This window comes from Mus pahari, chromosome 7 (assembly GCF_900095145.1).
Source record: "Mus pahari chromosome 7, PAHARI_EIJ_v1.1, whole genome shotgun sequence".
Lineage (NCBI taxonomy): Eukaryota > Metazoa > Chordata > Mammalia > Rodentia > Muridae > Mus > Mus pahari.
The window spans coordinates 111,603,922-111,626,597 of NC_034596.1; the positions used below are offsets into that span (position 1 = coordinate 111,603,922).

The following is a 22,676-nucleotide window of genomic DNA, read 5'->3' on the forward strand; positions in this document are numbered from 1 at the left end:
AGAGAGAGAGAGAGAGAGAGAGAGAGAGAGAGAGAGAGAGAGAGAGAGAGAGAGAGATTTTCAGTACTTCAAAAGAGAGTACTTGCCATCTTTCCATTCTCGGGTAGCATGATGTATGAAACCAAAGAGTTCATCTGTTGTCACAGCCTTGGGGTTTAAGTCACTCCAAACGGGCTTCTGTTTCATGTTAACATATGTTCTGTTCAGCGTTCTCAAAATCTGATAAAAGCAAGCCAAGAAAACAATGTAAAGTTGGCCAAATGGACAGTGGAAAATAACAAATTCTCCTAACCTATCATGTGCTCCTGGATATCCCGAATCTAGAGTGATGCAGAAAGCAGAAAAAAAAAAAATAGTTGCCCGTTTCCTCATCTTGTTTCAATGCCACAGACGCTTAGGATGATGACAGGATCCACTCACCTGACTGCCAGAGGCATTCAGACTGGAGAAAGCTGCCTTATCAGCGAAATCTTTAGCTATGTACAGAGTGAGTTTGAGATCTGCATGAACACAGTGTGAGTTTGAGTTTGAGATCTGTATATACAGAGTGAGTTTGAGATCTGTATATGTACATTGAATGAGTTTAAGATCTTTAACTATGCATACAGTGTATAAAGTGTATAAGAATTCCGGTGTATGAGGTAACTCGGCTAGTATTTTGTAGCCCAACTCAGAATTGCCTGGAGGCTGTCACCATGACTGCTGAAGCCCTCCCAGAGCTTCTCACTCAGTAGGCAGAGGGAGGACCTGTAGTGTAGTGTGCATTTCTAAGACTCCAAGGTGACAATGCTTGCCTAGGCAGTCTCCAAGACCCACTGACAGCAGTGACTGAACATTCACAAGATGTGGTCTTCAGTTGGAGAGACTAGAGCTATGGCTGCTGAGCATCTAGTAGGCAGAGCCTAGGGGTACTGCACTACATGTGTCCGTACCCTGGATGGTGTGCATCTAAGCAAATACTCAGTGTATAGTGTCACTGGTGCTTGGAGGCTAGTTTCAACAAAAGAAGCTGGAGGAAGACAACATCAGAGTTGGGACTCACTATGTATGTATCTACTTAACTGACCCACATATCTGCCCTGGCTGTTTACTCTCCCCTGAAAGCCAAGATTGTTTTCAATCTGTATCATCCTCCCCAATCCTAGGAGTTGCAAAGGGCTGATTTTTAAAAGTGCCAACTACTTTACAGTGCTGAGTGTGTAAATAACACGGTCCTGCTCACATCAACCTAAGCATATGCTGACTAGGTGAAGACTAAAGGAAAGAAATGAAACACCTCAGGAAATACGCAGCTTATATATTTGGAAACCATTAATCTCCCAGAAATTTTAGAATTTAATTTTATCCTTCCATGAACCATGGCCTACATCTGAAAGTTATACTAACAAAGTAATTATAGGTCTATCAGTAATCTACTTTAATGTTGCAATGATTACATTTTTCACTAGAAAAAAAAAATCTCCACCCAGCGCCTCCCTGGGCAACTGTTTCCCTTTGGGTTCAGCTCTGAGGACTGGCAAGTCCTGTGCACAGCCACACTCCAGAACTCATATGCCATTCCGATTATTTTTAGATGTTGGCCACCAAGTGTGTTTATACCCAAGCATCCTGAATGGGAAGGCACACAGCTCTGCAAATACCGTCTGCCAACCAAGAAAATAAGAGTGTTGCCAGGACAGTCAGGAAGGCCAAGCAGAAGCAAGCAGTGAACTAAAAATGGGGCTTAATAATACCTAGAGCTACCCATCACAGCAGAGAAAACCATACAATGCAAGCCCAGCACATAATAGGGACCTCAGAAATGTGGGTGTTGCTATCTCTTTCTTTTCAAGCTTTATTTTGAGGCCAAGGAAGGCTCAATCTCTAAAGGAGTAATGAAGGAAAATATCTGCACTTGTTTTCTTAATGGTATGGGAAGGAGACTTTAAGACGGCCCCAAAGAGGCAAGGAGGTAGTTTTGATAAAGGTGGGCAGTGCTCATCAAATCCTGCAAGTCAGATGGCTCGTTCACTCTGAACATTCTCACCCTTGGTGAAAGAGGCCAGGGGTGAGCATGCAGGTGCAAGCCTGAATATGCTGGCCAAATTCTCCTTGTCCCTATTATTTATCCCCCCCCCCCTGTATGTGTATGGCATGGTGTTTTTGTATGTGTGGTGTGATGTGGTGTAGTGTGTGTGTGGTGTGTATTTGGTGTGGTGTGTGATATGCAGTACAGTGTGGTGTGATCTGTATGGGTGTGTGGGTGGTCTGGTGTGTGTGTGATATGTGTAGTTTTATATTGTGTGTGTGGTATATATGTGGTGTATGGATATGTGTGATATTTGTGGTATTACTATGTGGCATGGTGTGTGTGTGATATGCCATGTGGTGTGGTCTCTGTGTGTGTGATATGTGTGGTGTTGTGTATGTATAGTGTGTGTGTGTATGTGGTGTGGTATGTGGCATGGTGCACATACGTGGTCTAGTATGTGTGTGTTTGTCTATGAAATGGAGCATGCAAACAATGGTCTTTTTCACCTCCACTTGATATGAAAGGAACAGTGTCACATGATCAAATGGCAGCTGTAGATTTCAGACTCTCGCTCAACATTATTGCAGCTTCATCAAAGGGACCCCTAAGCAACACTGAAAATTGTGCCCTCCAGAAAAGATTCCTCCAAGGCTAAAAGTTATAACATGAGTTCACCTACCTTACTCTTTCCTGTGCCTGCGTTTCCAACCACAAAGACAGAATGTCGCACAGCCAGTAGCTCCTCAAGCTGGACAACCTGCACACAGACAGCTGTCACTCAGGCCCTTTCATGACTGAGTGACCAAAAGACAGCTCATTCACTTTAGCTCTCTCTTACAACCCTACTCTGATCCCATGGTCATATGGAAAAACAGACTAAGCCCACAACATAGCTTCTTGTAGATTCCCCACATAAAAAGCAGACATGAGAGTAATACGTTGTCGTTGTCATCGTCATCATCATCACATTGTCATCTTCATCATCACTGCCATTGTCATGGACATCATTACCATTGTCATCATCTTTGTCGTCATTATCATGTCCATTGTCATTGTCCAATGACATCATCATCACCAAGGTCATCATTATCATCACTGTCATTATCATCATCACTGTCATTGTCACCATTATCATCATCATCATTGTCATCTCTATCATCGCTGTCATTGTTATCACCATTGTCATCATCTCTGTTGTCATTATCATTATCATCTCCATTGTCATCATCACTGTAATCTTTGTCATCATTATCACCATTGTCATTGTCATCACCATTGTCATCACCTCCATCATTGTCATCAACATCACTACCATTGTCCTTGTCATCATCATCATCTCTATCATCATTGTAATCATCATTACTATTGTCATGGCCATCATCACTGTCATTGTCTCATCATTGTCATCATCATCACCACCATTGCCCTTGTCATCCTCCTCCTCATCATCATCTCTATCATCACTGTCATCATCACCACCACCATTGCCATTGTCATTACAGCATCATTGTCATCATCATCATCACTGTTGTCACGGCCATCATAATTACCATTGTCATCATCTCTATCATTGTCACTGTCAACATCATCATCATCATCACCACCACTGTATTGTCATCAGCACTGTCATTGTCACCATCACCATCATTGTCATCATCACTGTCATCATTGTCGTCACCACTGTCACTGTCATCACCACTGTTATTGTCACTGTCCTCGTCACCATCATCATAATCATCAGCATCATTAGCATCACTTGTACAGCATGCATGTGTATTATGTGTGGAGGCCCAAGGTTAATGCTGAGTGCCCTGCTCTCTCCTTCTTTACCTTACTGTCTAAAGAACAATGAGGTGCCTCAATCATCTGTCTCTACACTGAGGTAAGAAGCACATCCAGCTGCACATGGCTTCACATGGATTGGGAAGTTCAAATCCAGGTTCTCTTGTCCTCATGCTTGTGCAGCAAGCCCTCTCACTCACTGAGACACCTCAGCAGTCCCTATTTGATAACTTTATATGACACTTGATATATGGCAGGGGGAGTTACTTACAAAAATCAATGACTCTTTTTACAGAGTTTTGAGCAGAAATGATGTATAGCAATCATTGCCTATGGGGGAGTGATGGCGCACATCACATAAACTATCTGAAACACACACTTTTCATGCATTGTTGACCATGAATTCATTGACCCCAATGCAGCATTGTCTTTGTATGTGTTAGACAGTGCCTTCCTCAGAACTGATATGCCTCCCCCAACAAAAGTAACTGATGATTTTTACTTTCACTATCCATGGACTGGAGAAGAGAGAACATAATACAATGTTGGCTCATGTTGCCCAGAAGTTTTATAATTAGCTAAAAGTATGGTTACATTTAGAGTCATGGCAGCCATTTCTACGTTTTGAAGTCCTCCATGATAGAGACGAGGTATCAAAGCATTTACTTAGATGGTCCTTAGCTGGCGAGCCTATAAAATGCTTGAAAGCTTTTGATAAGATCATACTAGAGTCATGTAATATAGTTAATGTTTTGGATAAATAACACTTGGAAAGTTGCTTGAACTACCAATCCCCCCCCCCACCTGCCATCAACAGTGATATGTCTTTTACTTTGAGGATGAAGCTCTCCTCGGGCTGCAGGCGAAGTTCCAGGGTAGACTGCTTGACCATCTGTTCAAAGTGTGGTTTCCTCTGCCGAGGCACATCCAGGGCTGGAAACAGGTCGCTAACCAGGCCCAGGAACACTGGGACATCATCAGTTACAATTTTAGGCAGATTAAAGTCCCTCAATGCCCTCATGAGCACCTAGGAAAGAAGACAGAAGACACTGAATCTAAAGATGACACAGTGCATTCAAACACTATAAGTAAGAATTTTAAAAGTGGTTTTAATCACAAATGATTGATGTTTGATAGATGCTTAACCAGATATAAGCATTACATGATACATACTGTATTGAAACATGTGTTAATATGATATATATATGCATATATGTGTGTGTGTGTGCATGTATAATTTTACATTGTGTACCATCTAAAATCAGTGTAACTTTTCAAAGTCTAATAAATACCTAATAAATACACATTTTAAAAAGGATTTGTTTTTATTTATCGTGTGAGTGTGTGTGTGTGTGTGTGTGCGTGTGTGTCCCCACAGAAGGCAGAAGATCCTGGAGCTGGAGACATAGGCATATGTGAGCTGCCCAATCTGGGTGATAGAAACCAAACTCAGGTCCTCTGGAAGAGCAGAATATGCTGCTAACTGCTGAGCTCACTCTCCAGGCCCACAGCAACACATTCCTAACCTTCACATCTAAATCTGATATGAGAACACTGTTCTCTGTCCACAGGGAGGCAAATGCTTTCAGGTTAGTGGAGCATGCAAGGTGACCACACGTGGTCTCAGAATGAGATGAGCCATGAGGCCTGCTTCTTGCCTGGGAGCTGCTCTGGTCTTTAGAACACCTCTGCACCCATCTCTTGCCTTCATCAAACTCAGATTCTGGGTTGAACCAGTCTACCAAATCACATTTCTTGAAGCTCTCTGCAATCGCAGGATGATACTTTTAATTTGGGCTTTCATTTTACACTGACTAGAAACTAAAGTGGGTGCTAGGCTTTAAAAGCAGTTAACTCAAACATCAAAGTAAGTTATACAGAGAGCTACACGTTCCGTCTTCACTGAATACTGGGCAGAATAAAGGAGCAAAGAAAATGTTGGCTAACCCTGAGCAGAGACCAAGAAGAGATGTATCAGCAAATTTAAGACAAATAGTGTCCCTTACCGTAAAAAAAAAAAAAAAAATCTAGATAGATCTAGTTTTACCCTACATTTCAAGATACATCATATGCATACGTGTATAGTTGTGCTATCCTGTCTCTTGTTTCTTCTTAAGCAAAGAGAATGTCTGCTGTGTCACCATTACAATCCCTGGAGGAGAGCAGAACTCGTCCCAGTGGCCTCACAACCGCCATGTATCTCACGAAGTTAACCTCTCCTCTTGGGGCCCACTCCAAGCAGTGGGTGTTCTGTGCCCCCTGGGTTGACCTGAGCTCACTGGCTTTTCAGGATGAATATCCCAACTTTATTAACTGGGGTTCTTACACATTTCTCAAAGAAGATCAAGCAGTGATGACTAAAATATTCTATTAGAGCTGACAAAATACTTTTTATGGTTGATATCTCAAAACCACTTATATAAAATTACATTTTCCTTTCCCAGATCACCATCTCTGTAGTCAGGAACACTTGTGACCATTTACAAGAAATGCATTAAGGACAGATGTTTTAATAGATGGAGTCATATATATACCTCCCCAGCCAGGTACATACTTCCGTCTGTCTGAAGCCATTTAGCTACTCACTCTGCAACATCATTTAGCACTGCAGTACCTGATCTTCGGGTCTATTTTTATCTCCTCGTTTCAGGGAGCCAGCTACCACCAAGACAGACTTAATAGCACGAAGTCCCCAGTCATAGTGATCCTAAAAATAAAAGCACAGGCACGTCTTTCTCAGACACTGAATGAGATCTTCAATCCAGAAGTAAAAGCTAGAAACCAAAAGAGTTCAGATAGACACACACACATACACACACACACACACACACACACACACACACACATTTTTTAAGATTTACAACAATTAATTCTGGAAGCAAAATAATTTTATAGATCTTGTCCGTGGGGCGTGTGTCTGACTTCCTTCGGCCATTTTCTAGACTCTTTCTATAGCATCTCACTGCAGCTTTTGCTCAAGTCCCCATCTCTCGCCTCAGCTTCTCTTCTTCAATCAAGCAAATGGCTTAGACCTTGACTGGTCCAGGTTCCCCTCCCTTTATGTACTAACCTTCATACATGTAGCCCTTACCTTTATTATCTACATCACAGCCATTTATATCTATTCACCTATTCTTTCAGTCACTTAGACAACTCTGCCTTAGTGATAACATTAAATACAATAAAAATTACAAAATTCTACTATGAGCCAGCATCTCCCTGAGACTTGTACATCATTCCCAATGAATCCCATTGGCCCTGGACTTCTGGAAGGTGGAGGCAGTTCCTGTCTATTTCAGTCTGTGGAGTTCCTGAGCCTGGCTTACAGCAAGGTGCTCAGTGAACATATATTCCATGAGTTGAATTCAAAAGTGACTGACTCTGAAACAGGGTCTCACTATGTATCCCTGGCTATCCTGAAATTTTCTACAGAGACCAGGCTGGCCTTGAACTTACAAAGATAGTGCCTCTGCTGGGATTAAACATGTTCACCACCAGTCTTGGCCTCAAAACAACTGATATGGGCTGCCTGACATTCTCTTTCCTGTCCCCCTATCTACCATCCTCATGGCAACAATTCTCCTAAATATTTCTCAGCCGTGCCTACAGGCAGGTCACCTCTCCTCCAAGCCTCAGCAGCTGTAGAGATGCAGACAGAGTAGCCATCTACTTCACAGATGGATGCGTGGGTAAAGTTGTTCATGTGGGAATGAATGCTTTGTGAACACTGAAATGATAAATACATGAATATGCCATTTCATCCATTTGTGGATAATAAAACCAAATTAGGTCTTGGCTACTGTTTCTGTTGGCAATAAAAGAAGAGAAGTATAACAGAAGTAGAAACACCCATGTGCCATGCCGATAATAAAGGTAAGGGGTGCATGGAGAACATTTTTGTTCAGGTGTGTATCTGTGGGAGTTTGGGGGCTACACATACCCGGGTGGACTCATGAAAAGTCTTGGCAGGAGAATTATTTTTTATCACTGGTCATGGTAGAGATCATCTGTAAGTCACAAGTACAAAAGCAGACTAGGGCTGAAGAAGGAAGATAAAAGCAAGAACCGACACATCTGCAGGGCACAGAGGATGACGGGGTCGTGGTCAGGTCCTTGCAGAAGTGATGCTAAAGGAGAGGAAGTGGCAGAAGCTGCAGATTCTGTTCATAGAGAACCCCTTAATACTGAAATGTTGTGATGACTTCTGAATCCTCACTGCTTTTCCTGGTTTATCCAATAAATTCTAATCCTAGAAAAAGCATTCTTGGGTTTCTACTCTCTCCAGCTTTATTCCTTTGTTCAGGAACACTTCTGATTCTTAACAATCCTCTCTGCTCTCAGAGATGTCTCTGAGTTGTGCTTGTACTGAGCTCTCCTTTCCTGACAGGTTTCCTTTTTCCATGCACTCAGTACAAGACCTCTTCTCTTCCTGCCTGATGCCTAGCACCCTACTTTCCTCTTGAATTTGGCTCCAAGTGTCCTAGATAAAGTAAGGCTAGAGCTCAGCTCTCACCAGCTCCTACCACCACTCAGCTCAGGACTTGGTTATTTCATGAACTTCCACACCCATCAACAGGGCTATAACTACCCAACTAGTAATCTTGAGTGATTTTAAAACACAGCATATGTAGCTGTGTGAGGAGATTTTTAAAACACAACACATGCAGCTGGTTGAGGCAGCATAAACCTGCAATTGCAATACTCAGGAGACTGAGGAAGGAGGATTTCCAGGTGTCTGTGGTTAGCATGGGGTAGGGTAAGACGTTATCTGAAAACAAAACAAAACAGAAAATAAATGCTACCTATTCTATGTAAACACAGGCCTCTTCCCTCCTTGAGACCTCTGATGATATTTTCCTTCTCTACTTTCTTCCAATTTTTACTTCATGCAACTGAACCTCCAAGTTCTTTATTTGGCCCGCCCGTTTCATCCGGTTTGTCTCTTACAACTCTGCCACTGACATCAACAAACACACTACCTGAATACAGTAGATGGTCTCACTAGATGTTTACAATATTACTACTGTAACAGACACACTCAAAATTTCATTTTTCATGAAAGTGGATTTTTTATTATAAAATTTAAATGGAACTTTAAAGGAGATTTCAGATTATAAAAGAAAATAAAAATACCAATAATTTTACTCCTCAGAGACAACTGTCAAAAATTATGTGTTTCCAGTCATTTTGTGTATAGAAAACACATCTACAGCTGAGGTCAAACCCAGTGAAGCTTTTTTAAAAATTTTTTTGCACATGACATTGTGGAACAGTATTTCCCCGTGTTATTAAACATTACAGCTTCCTTCCCAAATGACTACCCCTGAGATGACAGGATGTCCCTATCCCTGATTCCATGCCTCACTCTCAGAGTGGGTGAGTTAAGATAAATACACTGGATCGAACAAGTATCTGTGGGCTAACAGCCCCGTTACATAACAGTCACAGGCTAATGTCAGGGGAACCAGTGAGACACCACCGAAAGTCCAAAGCCTAGCGGGGAGCTAAACTTAAGATGACCAAAGCAGAACACACACTTGTTTGTGGCACATCAGCAACTTCACAGACTTGCCAGAAGCCCAGTAAAGAAGACCGGACACTAGGATTAATAAACAAAGTCCCACACAGTTTCAAAAAAGGGATTAGCAACGGATGAGGCAGGCCAACATTTCCAGAATGTTTTCCAGAATCAACTTCACTCACCTTGTGACCCCTTCTGCCTTTTCCACTACAAGAAATAAAGGCAGCATGAAATCTCCTTTATAACTATAGCATCAACGATGCTCAGAGAAAATCCCATAACTCGTTGATAAAAAGCCATGCGGAGTATAAGTAAGATACTTATAAGCACACTAAGATGTCTGAAACTTAATTTCAGGAAAAATTAAGATTTGGAAAGCATGTAATTTGAAAATCCCATAGAAAATATGAAATCCTTCCAAATATCTGTGTCATTTGAATGTTAAATTATTCAATGTCCACATTTCAAAATATCTACTTAAACGCGATATAAAACCAAATAATATCCAAAGACTTCTCACCTGCTTGGACAGCAGCTCCTCACAGAGTGTGTACAAGGAAATGAACTTCCGGGCCAATGAGCGTGCATCCACAAACCCTTCCGCCACCAACATGATTTCACAGATCAGCTCAGTGTCCGGGGCCACCATGGCACAGGGTCTACAGTATAAATATGAGCTCTCATTTTAAATATTATGGTAAGGTCATACTTACGCATTGCTTCAATCAGGTTCAATGTAGGAACATTCTCACTACTCCTACGCAGGACATAATGGCCTCTGTCAATCACTGCTAACAAAACCCTTCAGTTCAACTAAAACACTTCCGCTGGACTCCGGGAGGTGGTGAGACAGCAGAAATGGTAGACACCTGGGAAGGGGGTGGGTGGCAAGTTTAAAGAAAATGCAGAGTTGTTACAATACATTAACTTCCCTCTGTGTTGGTGGGGTTTGGTCTTTGCTTGTTTGGTGGAGCTGGTGTTTAAGTCAGAGCTTCAAGTTCTGTGCTCTACTTCACAGTTACTCCAGGCTTTTAACTTCGTGTTCTCACTAGAATGACAGGCACAGTAAGACTGAAGTGTTCTAGTAAAGGTAAAACATACTCCCGGAACACAGCGTCCATTGATCTCTGGAGAATAGCGCCTTGCTCTGCGGTTGGTTTCCACAACCGCCAGGCATACAACCTCCAAGGCACAAGGCAGTACAAAACAATGAGGGAGTTGTGAGTTTTGTTCTGATTAATTTAACAAAATATGATGTATTTTAGTTTTCGAAGGTAGTTGTGCTTAATGGGCAGCTCAAAGAGTTCATGAATGCCTGACTGTCACCTTCAAAAGTGTACACGTGGGGTTGAGGGACGCTCTAGCCGAGCCCCAGGTCGGTGCCCAGTGTCCATGTGGCTCACAAGCACCAATGACTCTAGCTCTAGGGGCACCAGGCATGCACATGGGACACAAATACATGCAGGCAAAATATTCATACACTTAAAATAAAAAATTAAGCAAAACCCTAAATATGTTAAAATATTTTGAGGGTATAGAAGTTATCTCTTGCACAATGCTACTAGGGTTCACCAAGAGGGGCTTTTTAGATGAAAATTTAGAAAAATGGAGCTTCAATTTCCTCTTTACATACGGGAGGATTTAAAAAAGTTCCCACTCAAAGACTGGAGCCAGAAATAGCCAGACCTGAAAACTTTCCACTGAAACCTGGTACAAATGAACCACAGGCAAATGAATAAACAAGCTGTATGCTTTAGATTGTTAAGACTGTGCACCCCAAAACATTTACCTGTTTCTGTGAGTACAGTTATATGCTACTTTACACACATTTGATTTTTTTTCACCCTGGACACTCCCTATGGGTCTTTGGGCATAGGGGACTGAAGCCTTGCTCTAACCCGGCATCTGGATTATTTTTGTATTTATTGTTCATTGTGCAATGGAAGAATGGAAAGCAGAGAAAGGGGTTGCCATATTAGCTATCATTACATCAGTGTACATAATAAATACTTTTTTTTAGTTAGTATACAAAACAATAGGTTTAATTGTATCATTTTCGTGCACACACGTCTTTGTACATTTCTCATTCAGACTTCTATTACTACTCCCCCTCTCTGGCCCCTCCTCCTGAACACAACCTGTTCTCATGTCCTCCGAGTATTTACATATATTTAAATCTGAATCCTGCAGATAAGAAAAACATAAACAATCTTCTGTCTTTCTCCTCCTTTCCCACCATCCTCTCTTGGTCCCTCCCTTCTCCTTCCTACAGAATGTGATCTGCCTTTTATGTGCTGGGACCTGATCCCTTGGCCCAGTGCATGCTAAGCACCATACTCAGAATACTGGGCCACACTCTGCAGCCTGCAAACACTAGCATTTACTGTGCACTTACTTCATACCACACAGGGTGCTCCTTCCTCCCCCTCTCACTTAATTTTAACAAAAGGTGAATATTTTTCATGTCTGCCTTTACAGAGGTGCAGGCTGATGGGTGTCCCTGGAAGTTTCAGTATGTACCATAGAGCCCACTGTTCTTGGTAGGTGGGGAAATTTAGAAACAATTACAGCCAACACTCAAAATGTTCCTGACACCATGACTAGCATCAAAATATAAACGATGCTGCAGGTAGTTTATCAAATGAAATTTATGGAATGTCAAAAGGATTTAAAACTTTACAGCCCAAATGAAAGATGTCCATGAGGTAAATTGTGTCGGAAACGTTGAAAACGCTGCACAGACAAGTGTGCTTTGCAGCTATTACATTCACCACTGGGGTGGCAGTATGCTCTGGCTGAAGGAAATGAGCAGACTTTGCTAGAGGAAGCTGTTATTAGGAAGAGGAGAAACATTCAAGATAAGATGTTAGAAGGTTGGATGAACATTAGGGAACAGAATTAAATACTCATTCTGTATTACATACTGAAGCTTTCATTTTGTGAATTACATTTGAGAAGTGATAGCATAAAATTAGAATAAAATATAAAAGAATTATGAATTAAGTATAAAAATGGATGGATGAACATATTTTAGGCTTAAAAGAATTAGAGGAATTCTCACTAAAAACTATAAATATTCTTATAATGTATATAAAGAGACATTTAATTCTTTTGAAGGCATGCTAAGTAGTTAAAAGACGCACTGTTACTCCTAAAGACCTCCTGAAAATCAACTGTTAAGCTTTTAGATTATCCTCAGAGACCAAGAGGAGGTTGAGCAATACAAATTATTGCTACCATGTGTGAAGTTCAGGGTGTCCTTACAGATAATGCCAGGAACAATACATGCTAAAACACTTGCTAATCCAGACAACGGGATACCTTCCATAAAAGATGTAGCTCACCAAAACAAGCTAAAGAGAAACAAAATCTCAATAACATCCTGTCTATTAAAGAAATTCATTCCTCAAAAGATTCCCATGAAGAAAATTATTGGTCCAGACACCTTTGCTGATTAATTCTACCAAATACTTTAGCAATAAATAGTACCAGTCCCACGTAAAGTGTTAGAAGCAGGACACATGATGGCAGCATTTCTCTGGTGCAAAAATCAAACAGGTTACAGAAAACACACAGACCAGTATGCGCTGTAGTAAAGATTTTTAAAAATATCTAATCAAATCACAGCATACTGTATTCAGCAAATATGTAAAAACAAGGCCTCCTTTTATGCCAAGAACATAAGATTGAAGGACTGTTTATCATTAGAAAGACAATTGCTATAGTTCAGTAAATCAACAGAATAACAGAAAACATCTAAAAATCTGTAAACAACAAAATCTGCTGAGGAAAACACAGTTGAAAAACTCCAAGCTTTGGCTAAGTAAGCTTCCGTAACTAGAATATTAAAAAAACAAGATAATTGGTAAATATTGCATGATATTCAAAACTTTTATCTTTGATGGGTATCATCAAAATTGCAAAAAGGAAAGCCATAAAAGAAAAGTTTCATATTGTGTGTTATCTAATAAAGGAACTGTATACACAATACAGCATTATACACACACATACACACACACACACACACACACCGCAAAACTCTTTCTCTCTCTGGGAATGGCCAATAAACACATGAAAAATTACTCAAGACCATGAGCCTTAATGGAAATATTAAAGTAAACTCATAATGACACACTACAATGGCTCAATTAAATCAGCTAAAACCTACCAAATAATATCAGAATGTCAGCATTGCTAACATTGTTAGATATTTAACAACATAAAGCAATGGAATTCTCACTCACTAATGGTGAAAGTTTAAAAGGAGTCAATGACCTTTTGCAATGTTTCACATTTTTTCTAAGTAAAACATGCATTTGCCACATGACCAATCTTAGATATACCCCTAGAAGCAACAAAAATGTGTTCATGCAGAAATTTTCACAATGTTCATAGCAGGTTTATTCACAAAGGGTACAGATTGGGATCGAGTATATCAACTGGTGAATGGATAAAGGGTATGCAATATATCTGTACAGGAAAATGCTCAGTGATTAAAAGAACAAACTCCTGGTCAACCCATAAGCTTGGACTAATCTCAGATGTTTAGTTAATCCAAAATGTTTAGATAATGATGCCAGAGAGCAGAAAGGAAACTATAGGCTCATCACACCCAAACTCCCCTTCTGCCTTAGGGAATTGTATATGATCCTGGTCTACATGTATATAGACCAGGTGTATACGTCAACTATTCACTGATGGTAAGTAATAAAGAAACCAACATTACAACAATTCTTTGGTATTCATAGAACAACTTATTAAATATAAAAGCTAACTCACATACTATTAAAATATATGAACTTATTTTTACATGTGAGTACACACTTGCATGGGCAACATATGTCAATGTGTGTGGAGGCCAAAAAACCTCTGATGTCATTCCTGAGGCACTCTTTACACCCCTCCCCCACTTTTCTTTCACTCTTCTGGGACTAGCAAAGTTAGGCTAGGCTGGCTAGCTAGTAACCCCCAGGATCCAAAATCAAAATAAAATATAATCCAAACATTTTGATACATGTTGAGGAATAATGGTGTATGTGTAGCGGAGCCTTCCTTTTCTGTAATGAAGTCATGTCTTTACAAGTGCAGTTATCTATGTACATACATTAAAGTTCTACAATTCATATGTCAGAATAGTGTCGAATCTAAGCCAAGGTGTCTTGGGTAGCATTGGTTATTGTTGTGCTGTGACAACATGCTATATGTTCAGAACTAAGATTGCAGCGAAGATCACAGAAATGCATCTCCAATTCGTTACACATTATATTCTGAATAAATTCTTGTTCTCACACGTTCAGAAACTGTTGCCAATTTTTCCTGGTTCCACAATTAGTCACTTGAGCCCCTAGGGGGTCATGGCTCACAGTTTAGAAAGTTGAAATTGATAGGAATTCCAGAAAAGATATATGTAATCCTTAATCACAGAGAGTTGTGTGTGATAGAAGGATTAGTTTCCAACTGGCACAAGGGGCCTCCTGAAAGTTTAGGTGCTGTCTTCTCAATCTGAATGTTTGTGATGTTCCAATAGCTGCTCACTTGATGGGAGCATGCCAGTGCACCAGATTACACCTGGATGACATAATAGAAAAGCTAACAGTCATGATGGGTACAGAAGATGCACCTGCAGGTCTTCCTATGCAGGCTGCTTGTGGTGTATATATTGGCTGAATGTTTGGTAATTTTACATCTAAGATTTTATTCTGTGGTTGGGGGAAGAGCTCAGTTACTAAAGGATTTGCCACACAAGCTTTAGTAATGTCTTGAGGACGTGAGTTCAGTTATTCTTCACCACCCATGTAAAAGCTGCAGTAGCACACACTTGCAATTCTAGTGCATGGGAGGTGGAGACAGGAGGATCCCAGAGGCTTGCCAGCTGCATGGGTGACTTCCAGTGTCAGTGAGAGATCTTGCCTCAAAGAGTGAGGAGGAGAATTTGAGGAAGACACCTCTGGCTTTCATATGCACACATACATCTGAGCACATATACGCATACACCCAAAGACACTATTCTGAAACAAAAGTAACTTTAATAAGAATAAATGTTTATATCTTGCTAGTTTAGTATCAGAAACAAAAATAACCAGAAACCAGAAAACAAAAATAAGCCTGCCACACCACACAAGGTGATAAAGAAATTGTAGATGAGCCATAAGGAGGATGATTTTGGAGATGTGGTAAATGATATTTCCAAAGATTTTCAATAATACGGTAAAGTATGTACAAACAATATTACAAGAATAAAACTAAATAAAACCATGCCTCATATATTTTAATTCTCTAAAATATAAATTACAGAATAAACTAGAAAAACTATATCATGTCTAGTTGGCAAATAACTTCTCTTTATACATGTCTGCATTTACCAAATGCTTTATAACTCATGAAAGTTCTGTTTACAATAAAACAGCAATGAAAAAGCTAATATTAAACACTTGGAATTACCATATAACTTTTACATACTAATTTGAGTGCTGGTTTCAATACACAAGGGGTGAGTCTATTATGGAGAAAATTATCTCTATAAAGATCATGAGGAAAATTATCTCTATAAAGCGATCTCAAAGAGATAACTTTTCCATAGGAAATTAAATTCTCTGGTAAAATAAATGGCATGGTCAGAGCAAGCCAACGTTAGGTGGCATAAGTGTACCATATGTGAGCTGCGAGAGAAGCACTTGCCTGAACAGTGCTTTGAGATTTTCTGGTAATTCGGTTCGACCAGCATATCCTGGGTTCAGAGTGATAAATATTCCAACCGATGGCTTCAGCGGGATAGTCTCTCCAAGAAATACAAATCTACCATAAAGAGAACGTTGATGGAATTAAATGTGTTCACTGAACATGAATGCACACTGACAAATGCAAGCCGCTGCAAAATGCAAATGTGTATTAAAGAGCTGTTTGTCCTGGGTGATTTTCTTTAAGATTCATAAGCACACACATTTCGAATGTTTTGAAGAATATTTATTAAAAACACCCCTCTTCCCGTCTAGAATCACAATATGGGAAGCTTTTTCCCCCTTCCCACAGCCTAAAATGGAAGAATGGAGAACTAGCTGACTGCTTAACATTTAATGAAAGGTGATGACAGTTTTGCCTTCAGTTCCTTGAATGGAGCACTGCACAGAGAGTATCCATGCTCAAAGGAGCAGGAAGAATGACTCCCTGTCCAGTTTCACCTGCCTGCCTGTTATTCAGTAAATCTCTACTAAGCATCTCTGAAAGGTAGGACTGCCTGGTGGTCAGGACAGCAGGCCAGTGGGCTCTGCTGGGTTCAGAGTACAGAGCCATCAATGTCACACATTAGGCATGACAGTTATCCTCTTTGTTCAATTTCCTCATTTAATAAAAAGGGAGAATAATCCTACCTACTGGTGAGGATTTGAAAGAATATGAAATAATGGTGAACAACACAATACCCAGGGCATAGTAAATACCCAACAGATATTAGCTATGAATACTGCTATCTTCACCACGCCAAGGCTAGGAAGAAACAACGACTTTCAGAAAGAAATTATGCGTGCCCAGTTAGACCTTTGAAGACCAAGGTAATAAAATGGTAACAAGCAAAGTAAGCTTTTAGACAGGGCCAAGCCAACAAAATGTAAGGTGATCTCAGAAAGATCTCTTGAAGGAAGGGTAAGGCTGAAGTAGTGTCTCAGAGGAAGGAGAGCAGAGACAGAGATACCCAGGCTTTCTTGGGGATTTAGGCACTAGGTAGCTAACAACGCGTGATTATTTTAATGGTTCAGGTTAAAATGGAGATATCAGGATTTTCCAAAATGTCAAGTAAGGGAAGGTAGGCAAGCTTAGCTCACAGAGGCCAGGAGTGTGACCAGGGTCTAAGTATCTCTCTCCCAGCATTCATAGAAATGATGGGCAGGGCCTCCAAGCAGAAAGAGGAGCCTCTAACAGGTGGACTCAGCTTAGCTCTATTGTTTAGAACCTGCAGGGTAAGGAGATTTTAATCAACTCGTAAGACCATGAAGGAGACTTGCAGCCTGTTTATGAACAGGAAGAAGGAAGAAGAAAGAGGTCTCAAAATGCAGGCAGAGGCACCACCAAGTATGCCTGGGAATTTTCAAATCACTTCTGACTCCATTACATAAGTCTGCATGACAAAGGACGGCCTCAGATGACTTTAGGGTTTCCTCAGATAATGGGATTCCAAGTAAAAGTCAAATATGGCTGGTATCAAACTGAAAAACTAAAACTTCACTGAGATAGAACCAGAAGTGGGGTGGGAAAGGCAGCAGGCATCTGGATGTTGGAAGCTGGTGTTAGGACCCTGAGAAGTTTCCTAAAAGGTGGAAACATACTTCTCTGACAAACTGGAAACTTCTAGAACAAATGCACAGCTCTGAGAAAGGGATTGGGGTAGGAATTCTTTATCAGTGAGCAGACTGGAAGTGTTCTCACGCACAAGAGAGGTAGCTGAGCAAAATACCCTAAACATGGGAGAGATGAACAGGCTGGCTAAGCCCAGCTGTATTCGTGGAGGGAGGCCACCAAGAGAACTACATTCACATGGTGTATCATGCTTATTCTGCAGTTTTAGTCATCGAACTCCAAACGCTTTGCTTTTGAAATAAGGTGCCACAGGACAAAGAGTTTACATTCCAGATACATCTGGGATGGTGTTGCCCCCAGTTGCTCATCGGGAGGGGACCCCAACAAAGCGGGTAGAGATGGAAGGTCCAGCACCTTGACTTGGGTGTGTTAAATGACAGAGGTTTGGGAGACTTCAACTGGATTCTTGAGTTGCCATATTCAGCCATTTCCAGAAGTCTGAACGATAAAGGGAGAAGACCTGTAGGTGCCTGGGCATTATAGCATAGAGATGAAGCTTGGGAGCTGGATAAAGTCAAAATGGGAGAAGAAGGTGGAGGGGGAAGGCCTGCAAGCATGAGCCTGAGAGATCCAGGCTTTCCAAACCCTTTCCATCAATCAACACGGGGCTCTGGAAGGGAGGCCCTGTACTTTCCAGATGAGAGGAAACCTGGAAAGAGACAGTGTGAGGAATGGGGTGTCCTATGCCTTGAGTGAAGCAAACTCCTTGAGACTTGCCAGAAGGCCAAGAAAGATGGATAGTGCAGCCTCTTCACGGACTTCAACATAAAGCTACAAGTAGAGATAGATGGCGGGTTATTCAGCATTACTACTCACAGTTATTTTATCCATTTAACATGACAGAGATGAGTTACAAAATTCTGAGAAGGTAAGGTTATCTTCTGATTGTTCCGTGCGAGGGGGTGGGTGGGTAAAAAGAACCAAGGAAGGAAGAAAGGAAGCAAGCAAGCAAGCAAGCAAGCCAGCCAGGCAGCCGCAGGCCCACCTCCTTCTCCTGTTCCTGATGGCGTCGTGAATCATCTTCACCTGCACCGCCACCACGGAGAGAACCTCCACAGCGATGCGGTTGAACTCATCAAAGCAGCCCCATGCTCCCGTCTGCACCAGTCCTTTATAGATGTTCCCTATGGACTACAAGGAGATGATATAATCAGAGTGGAACTGAGGGTTTGGGACAATAACAGGTGGGACAGCCCTGATCTTAAAAATCAAAGTGCTCCAGAATCCAGAGTACTGGGTACCACATGACATCACACATGGAAGAATCTCCATGTTGTTAAATTTTCCTTCACAAAATGACTAAACCTACTGAGTAAAGTCACCTTAAGCTGCAGTAGATGTACATGTAATACAAATGAATTGCATGGTCAGACTTGGACTGCAGGCCTACACTACCACGAAGATGAAAATATAGAAAAACCTGAAAAATTCAGAAGTGAGAAGCACTTCATGGCTCTGAGCATTTCAGACAAGGTACATGGCTCTCTCCAAGTAGGATTCATGTGGCTGGAACATAGTTTATGCATTTAATAACTTACCCTGTAGTCCATTTGCTCTGAGCAGTTGAATACATAAACCATCATGCCTAGGGCACGGCCAAGGTCTTTGGTGGTTTCCGTTTTCCCTGTTCCAGCTGGGCCGGCTGGAGCTCCGCTCATGGTCAGATGAAGTGATTGAGTTAAAGTGATGTAACACCTTCATACAACAAAACACAAACACTGTGGTTGAGCCTGCCCTTTCATGACACCCAAGGCCTAGAAGACCATAGAAGCAAAAACCAACTGTGAGCTTTGGACTTGTTCACAGCAAATGTGAGTCAACCTTCTAGGTTGGCCATTTAAAACAAGTAGAAAAGAGCGTGCTATTTTATTTACACACTGATCTCCTAAGGGCGGAGATACAAGTATCTTTATTTGTGATGTGATTGAATATCTCATACTTCTAGGTGAAGATATTATTAATATGGCAGACAATACCTCAAACTGGGAAAGGACAGACTAGCAAGGGGGAAGAGGTCTTGGGTGATGATAAGTTAAATATGACTGCATTAAATTGTTCTGTAACAAATACACTAAGAGTTGAATGTGCATGTGTATGTGAGCAAAAATAAATGCCTACTTCAATACAGGTGATTGCAAGTGCATACTACTATACTGACTGAAATACTGCAGTCAATGCACTTTAGGAATTTATTTAGAATGTGTTGCACATGCATTTAGACCATGATACTTATTTGGGTAGGGAGAGACCAGAGGTTCTGAGACTAAAAGTCTCATCCAAAGGATAGAAATTAATATCTGCAAAAGGAGCAACCAGTAGCAAGTATTAAGTTCCTCAAGCAGCTGGTGATCTTTTCCTGGGGTCTCTGTGTTATTTCTGTGTTAGCACAGAGAGTGACAGTCATGCCTAGAGTTGGGAGACCAGGGACTAAGACCTAAGATCTATTCTGTAGATCATCAGATATCAGCCTGAAGCCTTCTGGCCTTGCACCCTGAGGCCTCTTATCTACAAAGTGAGCTTTCTGTGAGGCTGCATGAAGAAAGCACAGGGGGAAAGCTCTGAAGAGTTCAAAGTGCCATGCCAATAGAAATACACAGAAAACGGGCGACAGCCCTTCCATCAGATGCAGGTTGAAGAACATTTCACAGCAAAATGGAGAAAGAAAGACTTTTATACCAGGAACTGAGCCCTCTTTGTAGAACATGTCCTCTCTGCTTGTCCACAGTAGGAGGCCTAAACAATGTAGTGTATGCAAAAATGGCATTTCTAGGACACCTGCTTGAGGACATTTCCTTTGGTCTCCCTTTCTACTGACTGTAGCAACTGGGGAAGCCATACTCCGTTGGCAATGATTGGGCATGCTCACCTCTAGACTTACTACAGTGAGACATCAGCTTAAGACATTGAATTTTAGGTTTTTGTTTTGTTTTGTTTTGTTTTTAATGACACCTTAACCAGCAACATCTTCACTACTATAACCACTGCAGGCAGTACCAGTCTGTCAGTGGTAAGCTGGCCAGCCTGTCTCTGAACATGCTGACGTAAGGGGAGTCAACATCAGCCCCACCTAATTTCCAAAGAGATGCTGCATCAAATGTCAAATGAGACAATGGATGCATGGAGGGCATTCTGACGCTTACAACAATTCACAGGTAAGCCATTGGTGAAAGGGAAATGAAATGCACCATTGAATGAAAATGCTTTCCAACTGTTCTACCACGAGAACATGCACTTCTTAAACTTCCAAATGAAGCACACAGAGAGGTTTCAATTCACAATTTATGAAGCAACCAATTTTACACATTGGAATAATTTACATTTTCCCTTCTTTTCTCCTGTACTTCCACCTCTCTTCCCCTCCTCTCTTCATAGTGGTATGCACACAGTATCTGTGACTACTTTTAGGTAATTATGTCAAGCTACGACGTTCAATTCTTTTTCATTGTACTTAAATGACCAAGTGAAGGTAAAGTTAAGGAGAACTGATTTAGACAGTTCTAGAAGTTGTATAATATATAAGTGATGAACTTGTGTTATTAACATGTACACAACCAATACCTGCCCTAGAGAGGAAATCCTGCCAGTCTCCAGGTACCACAGCCACATAGATATCTTACAATCTGTTTATACTTCAGTCATAGGACATAGTGAGAAACACTGAGGTAGGATTCCCCACTTCCTAAATGTCAAAGATTAAGTGTGATTTCTCATACCACATAATTAAAAGGAGCTAGAATTCTAATAAAAGAATTCATATCCAGGAGACATCTTTACCTCTGTAACATTCTATGTATCCAGTTTGTGGATCATGAAATAGCAATGAGCTTTTTGGCAGTAATAATTTGGCTGGCCCTACGATTTTCTTAGACCACTTTGGCTGTCTTCCTGTCCTTTAACTCAGCCAAGCTCCTGCCTACCTTGGAACTTCAATACTTAACTATGTCTGTACATTTCTACCCTAGAATCTGGGTGCAGCTGATTCTATACTTGGGTCTTAGCTCAAAGGTCTTCTTAGCCTACAAAGATTTTAATCCAAAGTCTGAAATGCTCTAAAACATGCTTTTTAAGCACTTGAAAATTTCATTTTGAGATTATGGATGCTCAACTTGGAGAGTCTATGCAAACATTTCAAAATCCAAAAATATCCTGAATTGGAAATATTTCTGGACCCAAGCATTTCAGACAGGGAAACTTAATCCGAATTGATTAGATGATTCCCTCCTTTTTGACAAATCACTCTATTGTGCTTCTATTATAGCAAGCAATGCGCCCTAAAATAAATACCTGCCATTTCTCTCATCCTCACCTACTTGAACACCACACTCAACAGGAACTTGATCACTGTGACAGCAAAGACACTGGGGACAGTTCTTAGCACAGCTCTTCATACATACTTGACAACTCCTTTAATGAATCTTAGTTTCTCTCTCATCACTGTATGCAGGAAAATGGCAGTCATCATAGGCTGTCCTCCCTACGCCTGCACTTCCAAAAGGAGGACAGAGGGGATGATGATTACAGAGATAGTGGACAAAGGCCTCAGGTGCAACAAGGCTTCCTTAAGCCACATTAATCCACACATCCCTTCTCCATTTGTTATGATTTCATGACTTCTGTAATTCTGTCTCTCTTAATTCAATTTTCTTCCTCTTGTCTCTCAAGTTAACACTTGGTGTCTTGCATAGTCACTTTCCATTCTGCTTTCATTATTGCTTCCTAGCAGGTCCCTCCGTTCCCCTCAGCCTCTTCTCTCATTCTTATGCCTCTCCATCTACACAAAAGAACACTGGGGCTTGGTTCTCTCCTCTGTGGGAAGCTATGTTTGTTACCTGTCAGTGAGAGGAGTGATCACCAGCCGTGGACTGTTTCCCAAGTATTCGTAGAAGTACTGGAAGTGGGCGTCACAAATATTAACAACGCAGTGTTTCCTCGAATCCTCCCACTCGTGTCGGAGTTGAGACAGCCAGGTAAAAGCATAGGGGCTGACAACCTACAATCATTGCACAGTCTTAA

At 41.1% G+C, this 22,676-nt stretch overlaps 1 protein-coding gene across 1 annotated transcript in view; it reads right to left on the reverse strand.

The window, feature by feature from the left end:
* Nucleotides 1-22,676, reverse strand: part of Dnah11 (dynein axonemal heavy chain 11) — a 302,790-nt gene that overhangs the window by 166,470 nt on the left and 113,644 nt on the right. Inside the window, exons 32-40 of the mRNA XM_021201453.2 lie at nucleotides 22,493-22,653; nucleotides 19,202-19,358; nucleotides 18,649-18,794; nucleotides 15,993-16,109; nucleotides 9,835-9,973; nucleotides 6,408-6,500; nucleotides 4,626-4,820; nucleotides 2,691-2,768; nucleotides 87-219 (exon numbers count right to left, since the gene is read on the reverse strand). Coding sequence (XP_021057112.1) covers nucleotides 87-219; nucleotides 2,691-2,768; nucleotides 4,626-4,820; nucleotides 6,408-6,500; nucleotides 9,835-9,973; nucleotides 15,993-16,109; nucleotides 18,649-18,794; nucleotides 19,202-19,358; nucleotides 22,493-22,653 — 1,219 coding nt within the window. The remainder of the gene's footprint in view (nucleotides 1-86; nucleotides 220-2,690; nucleotides 2,769-4,625; nucleotides 4,821-6,407; nucleotides 6,501-9,834; nucleotides 9,974-15,992; nucleotides 16,110-18,648; nucleotides 18,795-19,201; nucleotides 19,359-22,492; nucleotides 22,654-22,676) is intronic.